This window comes from Tupaia chinensis, unplaced genomic scaffold, assembly GCF_000334495.1.
Source record: "Tupaia chinensis unplaced genomic scaffold, TupChi_1.0 Scaffold000313_1, whole genome shotgun sequence".
Lineage (NCBI taxonomy): Eukaryota > Metazoa > Chordata > Mammalia > Scandentia > Tupaiidae > Tupaia > Tupaia belangeri.
Window position 1 is genome coordinate 4,253,444 of NW_006159806.1, and position 22,818 is coordinate 4,276,261.

The 22,818-nt window shown below is 38.3% G+C and overlaps 1 protein-coding gene across 1 annotated transcript in view; it reads left to right on the forward strand.

The window, feature by feature from the left end:
- Positions 1 to 22,818, forward strand: part of ADGRG6 (adhesion G protein-coupled receptor G6) — a 160,393-nt gene that overhangs the window by 132,654 nt on the left and 4,921 nt on the right. Inside the window, exons 20-23 of the mRNA XM_014588839.2 lie at positions 1,557 to 1,653; positions 5,306 to 5,589; positions 18,136 to 18,237; positions 19,399 to 19,551. Coding sequence (XP_014444325.1) covers positions 1,557 to 1,653; positions 5,306 to 5,589; positions 18,136 to 18,237; positions 19,399 to 19,551 — 636 coding nt within the window. The remainder of the gene's footprint in view (positions 1 to 1,556; positions 1,654 to 5,305; positions 5,590 to 18,135; positions 18,238 to 19,398; positions 19,552 to 22,818) is intronic.

Genomic DNA, 22,818 nt, shown 5'->3' on the forward strand with positions numbered 1-22,818 from the left:
GCAGGACTCACTAACCTTAGGAGTCAAGGAAACACCCCAGCTCCTGAGTCACCACGAACTTATTTCCTGAGCCCAGAGCCAGCCCACCCAAGTCTGAAGAAGCTCCTGGCAGACAGTGGTGCATTTCCATTATGTTTCAAACTAGAAAGGCCAGCCCAGACTCAGAGCCTCTCATCCCTAGACACGTCTCCGGGTCTTGGAAACCAGGGGAAGAATGTTATTTCTGTGTGAACAAGAATGCCTACAGGAATCTTGCCTTGAACTTTCTAATGTGAACCTTAGTCAGACATAGATGATTGTGTGAGCTTGTTTGGAATCTTCTCGTTGCGCTCTTCTTTTTTCTTCTTCTTAATTTTATTACGTTTTTTAAGAGAGAGATTTTTACTGCAGGGCATGTCTGCTCACTGGAGAAATGAATAGAGACAGAAAGAAAGTGAGTTTTAAGCCACTGGGTCCAGGACTCAAACCATGGTCAACTACGTAGAAGTCCAGTGACGTAACCATTACGCCATCTGCTGGTCCCTGGGCTCCTTTCTTCTTCTGAGTTTCATATCAAGCCAGGCATTTTAGAGCTTTCCCACTCAATGTTTCGGATGCAGGGTAGCCGTGTCAGACATTTCCAAGATACCTACACCACCTCAGGGAGCCACAAACACATCTTTCAGGAAAGGTGAGAACGTCTTTCCCCACTGAAATATACATGGAAATACTTTAATGATTCCCTTGAGAAAAAAGAGAAGACTATAAATATTTTATAACTTCATTGTTTCCCCCCCATACTTTTTCTAAAGACTCTTCTTTACATGGAAAAGGGGGAAAAACACAAAACAAAAAACTGCAATTACCTTGTCTGCCAGAATGTTAATAGTTTAATAAAGCCACATGTGCTGATACTGAATACAATAAAAATCAGATTCTGGGTTGTTTAGCAGGTATCATCAAGCAAACAGAATATTTAAATATCTGCCATTTGGGGCCAGCAGATGATAATGGTTGGGGCACTGAACTCCCACATAACTGACCTTGGTTTAAGTCTTGGACCTGGCAGCTTGGAAATAAAGCTGGGATTAAAGAAAAAAACAATTAGAAAAAAATAAAGATAATAAATGAGCTGATCTCAAAAAGAACAAGAAAGAGAAAGAGAGAAAGAAAGAAAGAAAAAGAAAGAAAATCATGCTGGGTGCACGTGCATGTGTGCCCAAAATCCCAAGAGGAGAATGGAGGGGAGGGGGTTGCATGGCTCCTCCCTAGGGGATGATTTCTCACTTTCCTTCTGGCTATCTTAGTGATTGCTCATGCTATATGAAAAAAAAAAAAAGGTAATTAAATAAATATCCATCATTTGAGAGTAGGTTTTGATTGTTGCCAGTTGGAGTTTGATGTTTCACACCAAGGAAGGAATTTTATCATTTTTACCTTAGTAGTCAGTTCTAAGAAGATATTGAGTGTTTTCTTTCTTTTCTTTTCTTTCCTTTATTTTCCTTGCCATTATCAGACTTACAAAGCATGTCTAGATGCTTCACAAGAGTTGTTTATGTCATGGTGTTTTGTAACAGGTTTGCCTGCCTTAGTGGTGGCGGTTGTCCTAGCGAGCAGACACCAAAATGAAGTCTATGGAAAAGGAATTTATGGAAAAGAAAAAGGTGATGAATTGTAAGTAATAAAAACTTTCTGGGATTTGTAATGGGCGTATGTCCTTTGTTTTCTAAAATTTGGTGTAAGTTTCCATGTGATACTGAGGCTTTTTTTTTTTTTTTTGGAGAGGTTGTTTTGCTATAGGGCGCGTGCGCTCACCAGACAGACAGAGAGAGAGAGACAGAAAACGAGAAATCACCCCCCAGGGGGGATGGCCACGCCACAATCCCTTCTCCTCTGTTCTCCTCTCAGGATCTTGGGCACGCACGCACATGCGCCCGGCATGAGTTTTAAGCCACCGGGTCCGGGACACGTAATAAAAACTTTCTGGGATTTGTAATGGGCGTATGTCCTTTGTTTTCTAAAATTTGGTGTAAGTTTCCATGTGATACTGAGGCTTTTTTTTTTTTGGAGAGGTTGTTTTGCTATAGGGCGCATGCGCTCACCAGACAGACAGAGAGAGAGAGACAGAAAACGAGAAATCACCCCCCAGGGGGGATGGCCACGCCACAATCCCTTCTCCTCTGTTCTCCTCTCAGGATCTTGGGCACGCACGCACATGCGCCCAGCATGAGTTTTAAGCCACCGGGTCGAGGACGCGAACTGCGGTTGACTATGTGGGAGTCCAGCGACATAGCCATTACGCTAACTACTGGTCCCTGAGGCTTTCTTTTTAAGAGGCTGAAGTTCGTTCACGTGACATTGCCAAGGTCTGTCTCTGCTACTCCACAGATAAATTCAGTTGAATGCCCTGAAATTCTTGAGCTGTTTTTCCAGATTAAAATTATACTCTGTCATCTGGGAAAATTCAGAAAAAGCCTAAGGTACTATCCTCTAGCCTTAGTAGACCCATTCTATTTGAGGAGATTCCATAACACTCCCACCTTTTCAAACCCACACACATCTTCGAAAGAGTTAAATAGCTGTAGCAGACAGGGAGTGATTCAGTGCCAAAATGAGTGTTATGTAGAAATGTGAGAGTGGAGAAATCATTGAGTTCCTGAATAAGTTGGAAAATTGTCTTCAGACTATGAGATCAATGAGATTAAGGTTTCACATTGTTCAGTTTGAGCAATTAATTCTCTCATACCCAGCCTGTGTCCATTCCTTCATAGTTTTCACTTCTTTTATATTTCTGAAGTAGTATTCAGCCTAGCTACTTTGGTGCAGGTGGTTGTTTTCTGGTCCATGCTGAAAGTCACATGTCCAACCATGAGGCTGACCTGAAACACACCAGGTGTATGCACACTCAAGATCCTTACTAGTTAGAGGACTGGAGGAAGGGAATAGCGGCAAGGTGAGACCCTGTCAGGGTAACTCCCCTTACTGCCCCCATCATTCTCTCTCTCAATAAAAGTAAGCTAAGCAGCACTCAGAAGATCCCAGAAGAACTAGGAAAAAAATAATGGATGTAGGTCAGGAATTCCAAAATTTTAGAGGAACTTCTCTATGTAAAGAAAAGTTAGCTCCAGGGGACCAGCAGTTGGCATAATGGCTATGTTGCTGGACTCCCATGTAGTCAACCACAGTTTGAGTCCCAGACCCAGTGGCTTAAGCTCACTCCAAGCATGTGTGCATGCATGCCCAAGATCCTGAGAGGAGAATGGAGGAGAAGGGATTGCAGTGTGACGATTTCCCCTGAAGGGTGATTTCTCACTTTCTGTCTCTCTGTCTCTCTGTGTCCTCCTGGCAAGTGCACGTGCCTTATAGCAAAAACCTCTCCAAAAAAAAAAAAAAGAAAGAAAAGAAAAGATAGCTCCAAGGACAAGCAGTACTATTTTGGGAATCTTTTATAAAATGGTATGTTAGGAGTAGAAACTAAAGTGTAAGTTCTACACAAGGAAATTTAAATATCGCCTTAGGCAACTATTACAGGACTTTAAAGTACTCTTTAGTAAATTACTATGCCACTACTGACAGTCATTGAGTCATTGGTATGTACCAGAGGCCAACAATGTAGGTTCCAAGAGTTAACGGGATTCAAGACAGCTGATCGTTCTTTCTTTTTCTCTCTTTCTTCCTTTCTTCTTTCTTTCTCTTTCCTTCTTTCTTCCTTCCTATCTTTATTCCTTTCTCTTTTTTTCTTCCTGTTTTGCTATAGGGTGCATGCACTTGCCAAAGAGAGATAGAGAGGGGGGAAACTGAGAAATTACCCCCCCCAGGAGGGTGGCCACACCACAATACCATCTCCTTCAGTTTCCTTTTGGGATTTTGAGCATGTATTCACATACATGCACTCAGCATGATTTTCAAGCTGCCAGATCTGGGACTTGAACCACACAGTTGACCTTGTGGGATCCAGTGCCTTAACCTCCATGACATGTACCAGTCTTCAAGACAGCTTTTGCCTTTGTGAAAGTTATGTTCAACTGTGGAAAACATACTCAGAATGATGACCATTTATGTTAGAATTTTTTTAATCACCTTAAATCTTTCATTTAGTTTTTGAGGTACCTAAACATTTCTAAACCACTAATTACTAACTAAGGCACATGCAAATTGTAGTATTTGTCAACTTTACCCATAGTATGCTTTGAACATGGCATAGTTTTAATATTTCCTTCATCTCTTATCTGATCTAAATATCATTCTGATTGTCAGTTATATTGTTCTTTATCTTACAAGGTTTTATAATCAATATAAGCTTTGTAATTATACATGAGAAATATTTGTTTCAGAATCTCATGGGACTCTTTCCTTGACTAGACCAATTGTGTTAATAGGAATTACTTAGTCTATAGTAGTGAACCCACAATCATGTATGACTTAGCTACGTAGGACCTTACTCTTCACGCATGACAAGATACATGGAAGTACACACCTACTAGCATTGATTTTGTGGCTGAAAATGTCAGGGCCAACAACTCTACAGCCCTCTTGGCCTCTCTTCCATGGATATAGCATGGCTGCTGCAGCTCCATAGCCACGTTCATGTTAGAAGCAGGAAGGAGATGAGGGCCTTGCTAGTCGAGTCTATCAAGAATAACTTTCCCAGATTGCTGAATGGTGTCTCAGCAGTAAAACATGAAGCTCTGCAAGGCTGACCCACATGGAAGGCTTAGGTTTGCATCTGGAAACCTCCTTGAGTGTGACAAATGGGGTGCTGTGATTCAAGGCTGGTTGAGGCTGGGAATGGATTGTGGCATCAAGACCCAGGAAGTGGTACTGTCTCTTTGTCTCTGTCATTTATGGAAGAAATAAATGAGTAAACCTTAAGAAAATAAAAAAAAAGAGGGGTCAGTAGTTGGCGTAATGGCTATGTCGCTGGACTCCCATATAGTCAACCATGGTTCAAGTCCTAGACCCAGTGACTTAAACTCATGCCAGGCATGTGTGTTTGTGTGCCCAGATCCCAAGAGGAGAATGTAGGAGAAGGGATTGCAGTGTGGCCATCCCTCCTGGGGAGTGATTTCTTACTTTCTGTCTCTCTGTCTCTCTCTGTCTTTCTGGCAAGTGCAAGCGTCCTATAGCAAAATGCGCTCGAACAAACAAACAAACAAACAAAAAAACAAAACAAGCAAACAAACAAACAAAGAAAGTGAAGTGACATTGTAAAGACATTACAGAGAGAAATTTGCAGGAGTCCAAATTAAGTCAAGAAAAATCTTAGGTAAACAGGATTTGGTAATACATCTCTCTCTTTTTTCCCCCTCGTTTCTTCTTTTTTAAGCTGTTGGATTCAGGATGCAGTCATATTTTATGTGACCTCTGCTGGCTATTTTGGAGTCATGTTCTTTCTGAATGTTGCCATGTTCATCGTGGTAATGGTGCAGATCTGTGGGAGAAATGGCAAGAGAAGCAACCGGACCCTGCGAGAAGAGATTTTGAGGAACTTACGCAGTGTGGTTAGCCTGACGTTTCTGCTGGGCATGACATGGGGTTTTGCCTTCTTTGCCTGGGGACCCTTAAATATCCCTTTCACATACCTCTTCTCCATCTTCAATTCCTTACAAGGTAAGAGAAATGGTGCATGAGCAAGGTCTACTTCCTAGTTTTGTCATACTTGTAAGCAGCTTTGCTTTTAGACAGATGCCGTGTTAAATTTCTGCATCACTATTTCAAATGCCTACTGTAGTTTGAGACCCAGAGTAGTCCTGTTAGGATGTACACAGTGAAATTGAAGGAGACGCCACATCTAAGGCCAAATTAAAGGAGTCTTTATTCAAGGCTGGCGCTACGGGAGGATTCACATCTCTCAAAAACCTCGAAGCCCTGAAGTGGGGAGAGGGGTTTAAGAAGGCAAAACTGCATCCCACTCCTAGAAGGGGAAGGTTGCGCAAGCAGGTTACAGGAACTAAGTGGAGCACCTAAGCATTAAGTAATTGCCGAGGTTATTGCAGGGGGACATGTGTAGGAGGAGAGAGGACATTCTCCACTCAATCAGTTGCTTGCTGGAAGAATTTTAACAGAGCTTTTAACAGGGCCATGAAATGATGGCATTTTCAGGAGGGCAGTAGTAACGCAGTTGTCTACCTCATTATCTCTTTTGCTACAGTCCTTCACTGAAAAGGTTTGAATAGAAAAATGAGGGAAAATGTCACGGTTGTTTTGATTTCCTAGTGATGTCTCCCAAGTGCCTAGAGCAATACCTGGCAGATAGCAGGTGCTCAATAAATATTTATTATTCATGGATGAATATGGTGCTGGGGGAGGTGTCTAGCTGAGTGCCCAATGAGAAGTTAAATGGGTCGGACAGACAACCTTTATCATAATGGTTTTGCTAAGTGTTGGTGCTTTTGTAGAAGTAAGGTTCCCATTCATGACCAGAGAATTTTTAGATTATATGCAGGGACAGAAACAGGTCATCTTGATTTTTTGGATTTCAAAATAAATGCCAACAGTCTAATTTAGAAACTTACCTTTTTGGGATCAGCAGTTGGTGTAATGGCTATGTCTCTGGACTCCCATGCAGTCGACCACAGTTCGAGTCCTAGACCCAGTGGCTTAAACTCACACCGGGCGCATGTGTGTGCATGCCCAAGGTCCTGAGAGGAGAATGGAGGAGAAGAGATTGCAGCCTGGCTATTTCCCCTGGGGGATGATTTCTTGCTTTCTGTTTCTCTGTCTTTCTGGCAAGCACATGCGCCCTATAGCAAAAACTTCTCAAAAAAAAAAATACATAAATAAAAGAATCTTACCTTTTCACAAGATGTGGCAATGGCCTGCTTTGTACAAAAAAAAGAAAAAAACTGAAAAGCTTTCTTCAAGAAGCTTAACACACTTCTCTTTCTATATTACATGGCCTACTGTGTTTTATAATGCAGTTACCTTTATATAAATTCTTTCTGTTTTTAAAATTAAATGGCTTTCCTTAAGATATTGTATATACCCTGCGTTGTCGATACAACCCCATATTGTTCAGAAGCATTGTGAGGTCCACACTCTGAGAGAAGCTAGATGACAAGATGTGAACTATTTTTGAGGAGAGCAATATTGAGAACTTACCTGAAGCTGTTGTAGGTGTGTGGCACAGGAAGCACTGACTAAAGTAGAATAAATCTGAACTGGGGTGGAAAGCAGATTTGTGCTCCTCACCAGATGAGGTATCTAGGTGAGTGATGCTCCCTCCAGGGGTGTTCCCCCAAGGCCCTCCATTGGCTCATGATCTTAAAAAAAAAAAAAGTCATATAATAGGTACTCAGCAAATGTTTATTACCTGCATGGATTCTGGATAAAGCCAGGGAGACCCTTTGGGGATGGCTTAAATCCAATTTGTGACTCCTTTGGTATAAATGCATTATATATTCTACACATTAATTAGTTCAGCAAATTTTGTTCAGGTTCACTCTCTCATAATGGAGGAAGTATGCAGGTTCATTATTCCTGAGAAGGAGATGCTCAAGTGCATCTCTGCAGATTGGAAGCTATGTATGCAGCGTGCATATTCATCTTCAGTGGGAGATAGCTCTGTAAAGGGAGTATCCTCTATTTAATCTCTTCTATGATATACAACATAGCAGTGCCTAAATAAATATTGACAAAAGTGTCTGCTAACATCAGTTATTCCATGGTTTTATATTTCAGGATTGCACATGAAAGGCACATTGATCTGCCAGCCCAACCTTGGTTTTGCTTTTAGAATTTCCTGGCAGCTTCAGTATCCTTCAACAGCTACAGTTGTCTGTTCAGCGCTGTTTCCATTAATGAGAATTGGGATGTTTTATTTTTCCCAGCATGGGTCTTCTCTTAGTAGGGAAAAATGTTGCAAACCATCATCAAGTCAGTGTTCTTCATAAATCACTGACTTGTAGACTGATTTTATATAAATTCACAACAGACCTCTGCACTTCCAATGATATTAAAAACACCTCCTAAAAAGGAAATTTAAATTAAAAGGCAATGAGACAGAGCATATGAGTCTACCAACAATTGTTTACCGGCCAGGCTTCTATAAAAAAACATCTCAGGACACTACGGAAAGTCACTTAATATTTTTTATTGGTGAATCATTCTCTGAACCTTCCAAGAGATGCTTTGTGTTAGGACCTTTGCTAAAAGAAGCATGTAGATTGTGAACAGTTTAAGAAAGGAATCCAGTGAATGCAACACGAACTCAAGTAGTATGTAGGCAAGCCACATTATATCATTTGTTTGTTTGTTTTCTGAAATTCATTTCAGAAAAAAACAGCGGGATCTCTTTGCCTAGCTGAGCTTACATAATAGTAAAAGATACTGATGTTAACCAAATGTATTGTAATATAAAAAAGCACCATATGGTGTTAAGAACATGATTCTGAAGATATGATGTCTAAACTGAAGGATCTATTGGGTTTATGGAGGTGGAAGGTGGGAGGAGAGGGGAAAAGAATGTTTTAGGTGGGGGTACTTCATGTACAAAATCTATGCTTTAGTTGGTGATGAGCACATACATTTAACATGAATTAAAAACTTTGTAAAACTTGATAATAGAGAAGAGGCAGACAGTGATGGAGCAGAGTGGTACAAAACAGAGGCAAAGGCTAAATGAGAGGCATGTATTTCAGGAAGAACAACAGGCAGTCTTTGAACTTTTAGGCTTATGCTGTGATATAATCTGATGTACATTTTGTAAAGATGAAGCTAGACATGATGTGGAGAATGGATTAGAGCAGCCTGAAAGCATCTGCAGGGAGAGAAGATGGGAAGCTCTTGCAGAAGAATAGGATAAAGTAGTCCAGGATTTTAAGCTGTGGGGATCGGGGAGCTGGAAAGATGTGTACAGAATCAAAAGAAATTTAGGAAGTATGCTCTATTAAATATTCATCATTGCTTTGGTCATTAAAGTAAACCTTTATTTTTCCAGAATGATGAAAGCGAGGGGTCTTATTGCTAATAAAATATTATGGTCAACGGTAGTTGGCCTTGTAGCATAATGGTTAAGGGAGCTAGATCTTACTGAGCCAACCACAGTTCAAATCCTGACTCTAGTGACTTGAGAAGCAGACTGGGCATGTGTGTATGCGTGCCCCAAATCCCAATTGGATGGAGAAGTAGAGGAGAAGGGATTGCCGTGTGACTATAACTTATTGGGGGTTGCTTTCTTCCTTCTTCCTCTATCTCTGTCCCTCTCTGGCCAGTGCATGTGCCACTTGGTAATTAAATAATAACTATAGTTTATGAATTGAACCATATCATCATAACACTTGGCCATGATTAAAGACTTAGAATGTATCATAAGATTCGGAAAGCTGAAACTAATGTAAACACGTTTTCATTTCCCTCAGATATTGCGTGCAGTTGAGTGTTTAAAATCAACACGATCTTTACGACAGACACCACAAGTCACTGTGTGGTGCTATGGAGGCGGGGACCTCCACCAGAAGTAGAGATGGGTCGACCGGGGCCTTGGGGCATATACATCAGAGCGGTGGCTTTTGATAGGCTTCTTTTCACATTTGCAAATTTTTCCAACATTTGGTTTGAACATGTAAAAAAATTCATTTTGTCTTTCAAGATTCTTAGAAATAATGTAGATATCGGTGTGTGTACAAACACATTTATGGGTGTGTGTAATTATGTGAGGTTCCCATAAATTTGCAGTTTATATATTAACATTTTATATATACCTTTTTATATTTGTACATTGAATTTGTTTAAGAATCATTTAACTTCATTTATTTATTTATATTTATTTATTATTTCTTGTTCTTTTATACATCCAATCACGTTATTTAGCTTACAAAATGAATATGAATATTCCAACACATGCACATTTCTCCCTAGTCCAGTTGATAATACTATAAAATTATCTTCAAGAGATAATACCACATTTCTTTGTCCCATTAACGCTCTGACTCTCTATTTTTATTTATTTATTTTTATTTGACCAGAGAGGGACAGAGCAAGCAAAAGAGAAGAGAGAGAGAGAAAGAAAGTGAGAAGGCAAGTTGCCAGGTCTGGGTCTTAAACCATGGTTAGCCATGTGGGAGTCCAGCGCCCTTAACCACCATGCCACCTGCCAGCCCCTATACATTGAATTTGTATGTTCATTTTTATTTAGTTATTTATTGCTTTTTTTTTAATTGCAAAAAGGCATGTGCACTCACCAGAGAGAGAAAAAGAAAAAGTTCCCCACAATGAGGCATGTTCATCCTGCAATTCTTTTTCCTCCATCTTTCCATCCCATGAGGATTTGGGGCATGCACACACGCCCCTGGTAAATTTCTCGAGCCTCAGAGCCTGGGATTCAAGCCCTAGTTGGCCAAATGCGATCTGGCTCTCAATGCCTGGTGTTTAACCACTGCCCAGTGGAGCCAGCCCTGCATGTTTACTTTAGTATCCAGTTTTGTTTTTTTTGCTTATTTTTAGTTGTATATGTATTTTTATTTACACTTATAACTGTGTAATTTAATTGCAAAAATCATGCTAAAATAGGTATGAGAAAATTACCATAATCTGTGTGATTGTAACTAAAATTTTACCCACTTGAGTAAGTGAATGAAGTCTTGAATCAACACTGAAGGCAAGTTTATTATCTAGTATCCCACAGTATATTGCTTTCTTTTCATTTTACCTACCTCACTTGATTGAGGTATAAAGTAATCCTTTCATTGATTTTTTTTTTCTAAAATTAAGAGATGAGGGTACCTTCTCTTAATTTGGTGGATTTGCATATCTATCTATCTACTATTGCTATATTTGCTGCTTTCCTAAGAAGAAACTGACAAATCATTGTATTAAATTTTTAAAATGTTTTCTAAAGAACACAACCTCATAAAATTGCAAAGTAAAAGAGAACAGATGTTTGACAAAAATATGATAACTTGCGTACTGAGAACATTAGATTTATCCCTCAATAATTCATCCTAAAGAAATAAAAGGCAGTTCCCTAGTTGCTGAAATTTTGGCCAGTCTTCTTGGACATCAGTCCCTTGGCAATACCACGATGAGCTTGCAGGATTGAGTTACTGCACATGCTCTGAGATGCTGCACATGCACGTAGCTATTTGCTATGCAAGTGATGAAAAATATCTGACTATATTTTGTTTATTACCTTACTAAAGTATTTGATGTTATCAGTTAGATTATGCTTCTTCAATATATAGGAAAGTTTAACTCTCTTGGCAAGTTAACCAGGATTTATCGTTTAGCTCCATAACAAGAGCTTGGTCTTCAATTTTCCTCTCCTGGCATTAAAGCAATATTGATTAATAGTCAAGCATACTCAGCCCATTTTTGTATGAATCTGTAACAGCATCACAAGATACAATGTATGATTTTACAAATAGAAGCTGCTATGGGCACTTAGAGAGTATACCCAGTGAAAATGTTTGCTATTGATTATTTTGATAACATTAAGATGCCCTCTGAAACAGAAGGTCTAGAATTGTATAGTGCATTATTGTTTACCAAGCATGTTTGAGGTCAGATGGTGATACGCAGTAAAATGCTCTGCCTGGCATCCCCAGATGGGAAGGTTCCCAGTTCAAGTCTGGAGAGCTCTCTGAATGCACCAAGTCCATGTTTGCCCACAGTCCAGCGCTGGCTGAAGGCTGGGAGTGGATTGTGGGGTCAGGACTCAGTCAGCGATGCTGTCTCTATGTCTATGTATTTCTATTTCTCTTACTCATGCAAGAAATAAATAACCTTTAAAAGAGCATTTTCACATAACCTCTATGATCTATCATTCTTGCAGCATGTCTGGGAAGTAGGTACTTAAGAGAGAAAATTTTCTCCAATTTATAGGTAAACTGAGACTCGGAAAAGTTAATGGTGTTCTCAAGTCAGTTGGAAATAGACAAAGTAATATTTACAATATAGCAAATATGAAAATAGAAAAGCACCAGACTAGGGTATAAAACATGAATAAAAAATTAAAACAAACCACTGCCCCTTCATTTTTTTATTTCAAGTATTCTAGGCAGGACATATCTACTCCCATGGAAACAAAGAACTAATAACTTTTAGCAAGTACACATTTGATGAATAAATGAGAATTTGATATCTTATTCTTATTTATCAATAATAATTAGAGAAATGCATTATTATTATTCTATGAGTAAACTAAGGAAATGAAGTCAAATTATGCCAAATGTCAACCAAGCTTCCTTGCCACTGGAGCTGAAGTTAGCAGTCTCCTCAAAGCTGAGCTGTTACATAATCACATGTACAATACTCATATTGCTTAGACGCCAAGGTAAAGAGATGACCCACATTTTAACCTGTAACATCTGGAGCCACATCATGTTGGCCAAGACATCACACACTGCAAGGAAATAAATTACTCATCTTTTGGAGAGCATTTTGTGCCACAGAGAAATAATTTTCTAAAGGGCACCTCAGTACTATGAAAGGAGGATTCAAGAAGTTTCCGAAGAGAGCCATAAGCCCTTAATAATCCCTAGCCCAAGAGCCAGCTGGCTCTCTGTGTGACAGCAGAACATTTGGGCACAGGCTTGCTAGGGAGCTCAGAGGTCACGGAGACCAATTTTTGTCAAAAATCAATTACCTAAAGCCCATGGCCTCTTCCGCCCTGTACCTAGTCTGGTTAATTCTTGACCAATTTTCCCATCCAAACTTTTGAATTGCTTTTATTCTGTGACCTAAGACACCAATCGTTCTTCCTCATTACCCACTCTGAATCCATCCCACAGCCCTAAAGTTATCTACAGCTGCCACCTTTCCCTTACCTGTGTTTCTATGTCTTTATTATTCAGGGTAAGAAAAACTTATGCTATTTGTCCAATACATTGGTAATGATTCTGCTGAAGTTTTCAGTGGTCTTTAGTTGTTAAAGAAATCTAAGAGACGAGGATCCCTGGTTGGTTGTTGTTATTGTCCCTTCTACACTCTTCAAATTGATCTTTTAGAGTCGTAAAAGAATGATGATATGTGCTCCATTGAATTTTACTGTAATATCTAAGAAAACTGTTTCTAGAAATTCTTTTAATTGTTGTTTGCTTTTCCACTTATTTATTAATTTACTCCTTCTATGTGTGAAAGAGACAGAGACAGGGAGAGAAGCTCCCCCAAAAGGGACTTGATGTTGTGATCCACCCCAGCCTCAGCCAGCCCCAGATCCTGGGCACATGCCTGCCTGGTACACTTAGGGAGAACCCCAGACAGGAATTCAGAACGTTACCGTGGAGATCAGCCTCTCAGAGCATCTCATTTCACCACTATGCTACCTTCCAGCCCACTTGTATTAAGTTTTGATAATCATCCTGAAGACCTGAGAACACCCATTTAGCTACTCATTTAACATTTGCCCCAGAAATTCACATATCATTGCCTAAATCAAGCAAAGAGAATGAATTCTATGTCAGTCAAAATTCTAGCTAAATATCTAAGTACATCTTTTTCCTTCCTAAATAATTAAATATCTCTTATAAAGACAAAGATGAAACACACAAGCTTAAAAAAAAATCTACCGTGAATATCATGTTGATAAATAGAAATTTTGGGGTTTTTTTTCTGTTTGTTGTTTTGCTTTTTTTTTTTTCAAATGTACTATTTGAATGTGTTTTGAGATAGGTGAGACAATTAGATATCAAAAATCAATTCCAGGGAACCAGCAGTTAGTGTACTGGCTATGTCGCTGGACCGCGGTTTGCGTCCCGGACCTGGTGGCTTAAAACTCACGCCGGGCACGTGTACGAGCATGCCCAAGATCCTGAGAGAGAATGAAGAAGGGATTGCGGCATGACCATCCCCCCCGGAGGGTGATTTCTCGCTTTCTGTATCTATGTCTCTCTCTGTCTGTCTGGCGAGCGCATGCACCCTATAGCGAAAACCTCTCAAAAACAAAAAAAATCAATTCTACTGCTTGGTGAGATTTTTCAGGTTTTTCTCCAAATTTTGAGCTTCCTCCTAGCTCTCCACCATCTTCTTTCACTACATTTGCTGAACCAGCCTTAGGAGAATCCAGTTCTCCTCCAGAAGAATCTGACTCAGCAGAATACATTACATTTTCTACTTCAAAACACCCACAGGCAGCTCTCATTTTCCACATTGTTATAACACCCTTCCTCTACTGGAGAAAGTTGTTACTTATTTAAATGAGAAGATAGCAAAATTTACTGAGAATTAAGACATCTTGAATTCACATATTGTAAATTTGAAGAAACATAAGCAGATCCATTTTGTTAGTAAGAGATGGGGGTAAAAGTTCAGAATACAGGGAGAGGGTGAGATGTGAAGACAAGGGGATGGTTAGGAATCTGTTTATGTAAGTGTTTTAAGTTTTTGTTGCTGGTCTAACAGGGTGGATTTCTATAAGTTAAGAATTAAGACAGTTATCAAGCTGAACAAGCCTCTGCTGAAGAACTCTGGCTTGGATTTATCAGAGCAGTAATTTTTCAAGCCAAAATTGGCCAGAAAAAGACAATCCTGAGCTCTTCTGTGAGATACAAAGGTTTCATGAAACTGTCCCTAGCTTGTCAAAATGGGCTGCAAGCTTTAACTCTGAATTCAGTCTTTTGAGCTGTTCTAGCTTCTAGCTTTTATGGTCAGTGTTCCCTCCTGCTTAGTTGAATGTGAGAAACTAAAGGAACTATGAAGACTAAAGGTTGATTTTCATGGTCTCTAGTCACAGTTAAAAGCTCTTTCCAGAAAGCTAAAATAATGCATTTTTCCTAGGTGGTTATGAAGAGTCCCACAGGAAACAATCTGATAAAAAGAGAGCAGAGACTGGAATGAGAAATCCAACAGATTCCTTTGGAAGTCAATGTAGAACGCTATTAACATTTTGTGATTTCAGTTCTACTTCTCACACAAAGATCTATAAGAGATGGGGAAGAAAAAATAAACCCTCAAGCTGTAAGAAGGAATAGGTCTCTGTTTTCTCAGTTTGGCCTCCAAGCATCCTTGGCTCTCTTGCTATGCTTTCTACTCCTCCTTCCTGAAGTGTTTCGAATATCTTTCCATCCTGCTTATGTGCCTGCTCCAGATGTAAGTGCCTACCACAGTTCCCACGAATGAACTCTAAAAGAGGTATTTTTGTCCTGAAAGAATTTTGGTATGATATTTATTGCCAGACTAATTTAAATTTGTCTGAAAAGGGCTAGTTATTATAAATAATAAAATAACCCACTATGAGAGTCCTATTCTGATTAAAAAAGGCAAAGCTATCTCAAGGCTAAAGAATGTACCATATTTATAATATAAATAAAATATCTTGGAATTTAAAATATATTCATTCCTAAGAATTCTGATTTCTCATGCCTCTTATCTAATTTTGTTGCATAGCATCACAGTTCATAGTGGAAGATGGAGTATCTAAATAACTTCTCTATGTCACATAATTTTAGAGAGGATATGTCAGATTCGGGATCCAATTTACATACCAGTGTTTCTTAAACTTATTGGGTACCTGTACATTAAATTACTTAGATCATTGAATGCCTTATTTATACCTCTCAGAGATAAATGTGTCTGAATTTCTCAGGAAGTTTTTTCATAGGCTGGTCATCCATTTGAAATCATTACTAAACTATAGTCAATATTTTAACAGTAGCATTTCCTTGCAAGTAAAATATATAACTATTCTTCAATAATTTCTATAGGAATTTATAGATACTACCTGTTAAATGCCAATCACTGTGCTGGGGACTCACAGATCACCAGACAAGAAGCTAACCCAGAGGAAACTCAGCCTGGAGTCATTTCACTATGGTCAAGGCCCATTGTATAGAAACCAGCAAGCTCCTTTTCAAACATTTCATTATAATGTAATTTATTATGGAATGAAACTATGGGCTGTTTTGAATTACAATATTAAGAAATAAAGAAGCATACGCATAGCCTTAAATATATTTTGCAAATTTAACTACTTCAACAGAAAGTACTGGCAATACTTTCTCACACTTTTTCCATTGTACAAACTACAATGTAATTCATAATTTTCTCAATGAATATTCCACATTCAAAAGAAACAGTTAAGTTTCACTTGTCCTTTAGAAATGCTGCCATAAATTTTACTTTTATGCCATTTCATGCAGACCCTTCACTCCACGAATACAAGGATTGTCTATTCAGTTCATCCTTGACCCTTCAGTGAAACAGTACCTCCTACTTAGCAGTGTGTGATAGTTACCTTCCGTGGAAACTTTTCTTACCTTCCTATCCAAAGCTTTCCTAAGGCTCAGTGCAATCTCTAATTCTCTAAAACGTCATTTTCTTTTGTAGAGATACTGCCCGATATAGTGTATTACTAGGACAATACCTGAACAACTGACTTGCATGCCTTTCAGAAACTTCTGCCTTAAATGCATTTCATTGTATTTTTAACCTCACCTTAGTTTTGTACTACTCTCTTCTGTTTTTAACCCTTTCCATTTCCAAACACAGTGAGCACATTCAGAATGTGTATGTACGTGTTCAGTTAACTCATGTAGAATAAATGACTGATTAACTGTGGTGGCTGTTTATTCATTCAATAAATAGTCTTTGAGTCCCTTGCATTGTTATTGGAATGGCCAACAGAACACTGAAGAGATGAATTCCCCATTTTCTTGGAGCTTATTATCTACTAAGAAGTGACGATAATGCAAACAAATCAAAAAGTGAACAAGGAATATAAGAATATGTATTCATTAGTACTATGAGTGAAATAGATATGTAAAATGACTACAGGCTAAAATTTGAAAAGACAGTTAACAGTTGATGATGGGATCTTCAAAGAGTTGACAGTTGATCTAAGACCTAAATGATAGGTAGGGCCTGTTTTGAGAAAATGTGAAGAGGATTTAGCGTGGTGTTGGGTGGGAATGTACTTGGTATGTTGAAAGACAGAAGAAAGGTAAGTGTGATTTCAGGGTCATGATTAGACTTCTGCCCAGATTATCTGTGGTCTGAGATGATGCTGTGTGGAGATACAACCAGGTGAGGATGCCCTATAAGCAGCGTGGATTAGAATTCTGGTGGTGCTCAGAAAAGAAGGAAGGGGGACCATACGTCAAGAGTCATGCCAAAGAATCTACTAAGGAGACCAAAAAGGCATACCCAGGAAATTAGGAAGAAAACTTGGAGAAAATGGGAGTCAAAAATGAGAGAATTGTGTTGAATGCTGCTGAGAAGTCTGTAAAGTAGCAGAGGGAAACTGACTTAGAATATGGAAATCACTTTGATCCTTAGATAACCAGTCACGGTAGCAGGATCATGGATTTGAAGGGACGTGAATAGGTTAAGAAGAGAAGATAGGAGAGAAAGTGGGGACAGCCTAGGTTAACCAGTTCAAGAAGTTATATTGGGAAAGAGAATAAAGAAGTTGAAGGTAAAAGAAGATTGCAGGTCAAGGAAATAATTTTTTTGCTTGTTTTTAAAAAAGGTAGACTAGAATATGTTTGTCAGGTCATGGGAATAACAAAATATAGAGGAAAAGTAAGTGAAATTCATGAGGCCACAAGGAGAGGGTTAAAAGGTAGCAACCAAGTGACACAGTTTTTGATAGGCGTGGGGAGTGGCTATAAATATGAAGACTATTTCCCAATATGGAAATATTTCTGTGTTAAAATAAGAAACTAAAGTAGGCCAGGTGGAACCACGTGATTTTACTGATTTGGGGCCATGCTGGGGTATTTTTGACCTGCAAAAATACCACTTTTCTATGGCCCAGCCTAATATATTATGATTATAACTAATAATATTCATACATAAAGTAGCTTAGAATATGCAAATTAAAACAGATAATGAGCCTATGGGTACTTTCAATTTTCTCTCTTTAACATTCTATGGAAATATTTTCCAAAATTTAAAAAATAACATAAAGGAAATTATACATGCTTCGTAAATGGAATGTAGCTTATTTCAGCCTGGACTTCAAGTGAAGTCACAATGACTACTGAACTGAATAGGCAAAGACAGAATCACATCCATGTACTCTAGTTTTAGCTGAGCCTTTGTTCTATTCTAAAGAATTAACTTGTCTACTGCATTGTGCAATATTTATTTTCTTAAGGTCTTTGCTTCTTAGTGACTTAGATGTAAAAACATTTAAAAGTAAAATGAGTCCATGTACTTTATAAGATTTATCTTTAAAAATGTGTCACTTGGCGTAAATATTTACGCTTTATTTTGCTACAGGCTTATTTATATTTATCTTTCACTGTGCCATGAAGGAGAATGTTCAGAAACAGTGGAGGCGACATCTCTGCTGTGGTCGATTTCGGTTAGCAGACAACTCAGGTAAAGGGGTGTGTGGTTAATTGGATTTTGCATCTAAATATAATTGGAAATGTGTGTCATTAGGTTTTTTAAGAGAGATTTTTGTTATAGGGTGTGTGTGCTCACCAGAGTGACAGTGAGAGAGAGAAAGTGAGAAATCGCCCCTGGGGGAATGGCCATACCACCATTCCTTCTCCAATCTCCCCTCAGGATTTTGGGCATGCCTGATATGAGTTTTAAGTCATCAGGTCTGAGACTTGAACCACAGTTGACTACATGGGAGTCCAGCGACATAGTCACTACACCATCTACTGGTCCCTGTCCCAATCATTTTTTGTCAAAGCAACCCAATCCCAGTAGCAGCAATTTGTCAAAGTGGAGCACAGGAGATCTGAGCCCAGTCCTCCCTTTTTTGTAGAGCAGAAGCACGAATTTCAGACAGGTTAAATGAACTGGCCAATATTTCAGGTCTAATTGAACAGCTTAGACATCCAGAGGTTCCCTATGCTAGACCCCTACTCACTTTCTGTATTTTTGAAATCCTTAATTACATTATGAAGCAAATGGATTTTTCTCAGCATAAAAAATACCTGAAGAAAAGGTTTTTTTCTTTTTAAACTATCAATAGTTACTTATCATCCTTAGGATACTTAACTGGAATTTAAACATTGTATACAATACATACAAAATATCAAATAAGAAATTTATCTGTTGGCCAGTTGTGGCATGGTGGTTAAATTTGCTAGGTCTCACATAGTCAACTGTGTGGTTCGAGTCCTGGACCTGGTTGGTGGCTTGAAAAACATCCCAGGTGCATGTGCATGTGTGTCTAAAATCCTAAGGAGAGACTTAAGGAGAAGAAATTGTGGCATGGTCATTCCTGAGTGGAAGCGGTGTGGTCATTCCTAGATGGGAGGGGTGAGGTAGAGGGGAGAGGGGGCCATTGCTTTCTCACTTTCCCCCTCTCTCTTTCTGTGCTCTCCTCTGTGAACACATATGCCCTATAGGAAATAAACAAATAAACAAAAAAAGTACCCGTTTCTTCAGTTTATTATTGATATCAGTCTCTTCTCTGAGCCAATATATCAGAAAATCAGATGATCTGGATGAATTAAATAATGCAATGCTGATTATTCGCATTCCCCATAAAGCAGATTGATAGCGTAATGTTGTTTCTTTCAGACTGGAGTAAGACAGCTACCAACATCATCAAGAAAAGTTCTGATAACCTAGGAAAATCTTTGTCTTCAAGCTCCATTGGTTCCAACTCTACCTACCTTACGTCCAAATCTAAATCCAGCTCTACCACCTACTTCAAAAGGAATAGCCATGCGGGTGAGTCATGCTGGCCAAGACAGATGTAGAGTTCTCATCACATTTTCATCAAAGAAGTGCCATATTGTGGAGATTGATAAATCACAGTGCCTGATGGAGTGCTTATTTTACAATAATGAAAATAAAAATCTATTCAGGAACCTTTTCAAGCCCCTTTATGAGCATTTTGTCTTTTATAGTTTGGTTATCCAAACTTTATCCCCCTGGCTGTAATATCATTATCTCTGAATATTATAACTTCATAATTTGATTCCAAACTTAATTTCTCTTAAAACTTAGAGTATAAAACATTATTTACTTTTCTTTTAAAAATTTAGAAATTGAATTGCTTATTTCCACATAATATGAAAGTCGCTTGATAAGCTGGAATGGCAACAGGAAGAAACATCATCTAAGACCTATATTTTATTTAAGACTTAATTCCTTAACCATTGGGAGTATTACTGACTCTTTAATTCACTGATTCAATATGAAAAAATAGAGATATAATATTTGAAAAGTGATACAGGGTCATAAGAACCCTGTGTTTTTGTTCGCATCCATTTTTTAATATTAGCAATAACAGCATGATCTGACACTGAGCATGCAAATGAGCAATCCTAATAACATGGAAATAAGGAATACTTTTTAGAACTTGATAGCGAGTGGTATGAAATGGTTTAATTCTCAAATAGCTTTGAAGAAAAAGAATAGAATTGCTTCTTTTAAACATTAATTAATTCCCCATCAGACAGCTGTCAACACTTAGCACACAGCACTTTCTTAATTAATAATGATTCTAGATCCAGCCACATAGTGCATTCGGGTAACGTGCTGTTGCTTGGCAGGCTGGGGCCATGTGTTCAATTCCTGGCCCAGCCTCAAATGTAGGCATGTGGCACACCTATAATCCCAGCTACTTGGGAGACTGAGGCAGGAATACAGAGACACAGCGATACTCTGTCCAAAACCTTATACACACACAAACACACTAGGATGATTTAAAAGGATACTAAAAATAACTTTTTGATTGTTAATTCATTTTTCTTTTAAACATGAGAAGACATGAGACTCTCAGAAAAGATGAATATGTGCATTTTTGTAAATAGGGAGTAAGATGTGTGATGTGTTGTTAATTACTCAGATTGTAAACAATGAATGACAAATGTCCCTATGTACATTTGAATCCTTACACATGTCCTCCCTGCATCACCTTCCATGTGTTGTTTCTGGAGCAGCTGCTGACTGGAATTCATAGCCAGACTGTGGGCAAAAGTTTAAGGGTTTAAGGTTTGTTCATTACAAAATCAATGAAAGAAAGCTCTGAGAACTGAAAGCAGCTTAGGACAGCAGTTTTTAAAGATTATGAGATTCAGGTACATATTGTTGACCATCAAACAAAAGCTATAAATTCTCTTCTAGAATAGATGCAGACTTTGGGTCATATACAAAATTTTGCCTAAAATTAAGAGATCTTTGCAATCCTGCTTGGGACTCCCTGTGTAAGGAAATTGATGACAGATTTATAGTCTGATAGTTTATTCTACCTACTTGGTAGTTCCCTCTTGCTCGTAATGAAAGACACCCCCCCACGCACACACACACACACACACTTTGCTTAACCCAATTTAAAAGTAGATACTCATTTTTGCCTTCTTTAGAATATAGGTAATTGCATTATCAGTTATGAATGAATAGAAATTAGACAAATTGTTTTCCTCTTAACACAACTGAAAATAGCCTGAAGAAATACCACTCTTAAAAGAGGAGAGAAGATAACAAGGTAGATAATTTGGAACATGGGCATTTTGGTAATATTAAGGGAAAAAAGGGCAGTAGGATCCTGGAGGAAAATGACTGTTGATAGAAGATAAAAGAAATAAAGAAATGGAGCTACCAAAACATGACTTTATTATTTCAAAATGGTATATGTTGCTTTGTTTTTTTTAAAGAATGCATTGTTTTGTGGTTCTTTGCCAAAAATTCCTTAAAGCTAAAATGGTTCTTGTCCAAACACATGAGAATATAGTTAGCTATATAACATTTTTTCCTATGGCATAATAAATTCTGATTTCCAACCATCTTCAAATAGCTTTCAGCTACCCAACCAACTCTCAGTGGGATAGCTGGTATATTGGGAATCACTTAGAGTATGCAAAAAAAAAAAATCATTGCATATCATCATGGATATCTAGTTGGTTTATTTCTTGGAATTGATCTAGATATTCATATGTTTATGGTGTAGATAATGTCTCCTAAGAGCATTCCTTCAACAAAAGTGGATCATTCAGGTAAATTTCTATTGCTTTTTGAATGCATGAATATTTTTGTAAGGAAATAAGAGAAAATTTGCATGGATTAAGCTAAGATTATTGCTGCATTGGTAAAATGGCTTGTTCTTTGCAACACTTTTCAGCTAGCAAGATGATATTCCTACACTGAGCTGGAATTTCTGAACTATCAAATGACAGTATGCTGTGCTGGCTCTTCTCTGCATGGGGTGTCTGCAAGCTGCTCCTTCTAGAAAATGTACCATGTGCAGGAGTGAGTGGATCATGTAAAATAATGACAAAAGCAGCACTTAAGAGAAGATGTATTATAGAAGGGCATGAACTTCTTTTCCACTGCTCTTATAGGTTACTGGATATGTCATGGTACATTCATAGAAGTCATAAATGAGAAATTGTCAATCCTAAGCTTGCTTTGTGAGGATTTTTATCTGCTTAAAATTTCAACATAGGCCAAATAAAAGTTCTTTTCCCTAGTCCCTGGTTTTCAGACTTGGTAATTATTGTTACCTATAATGTAATAGCAAACCAGAAGAATGTGTGTGTATGTGAGTATGTGTGTGCATACACACACTCTCTCTCACATACACACATACCTTGAAATACAGCCTTTGTTCCAAATTTTACATTATTTGACTATGAAGATCCATCAAATCAGATCATATTTTTGGAATGGAGCTGGTAAAAATGTCTGAAAGTAGATGCCCTGGAAATTGTCAAGGGAACAGAATGAATATATCCTTGACATTTTTCTGCAGATGTTTTTGGAAAACATCAAGTACAGATTATTCATTACTGATATTTAAGTCAATAGAAACATTCTTAACAGAAAACCAATGGCTAGTGAATATATGAACTAAAAGCATAGAACCAATTGGCTTGCTGAGAGCCAGATGGGAGGGACCTTTATGATTCCCTGAGCCTTTTTCTGACCAGCACTGGGACATGCTTCAGTCATTCTACTATGCTTCATCTGCCCACTCTTTCGAAGTCCCATCTA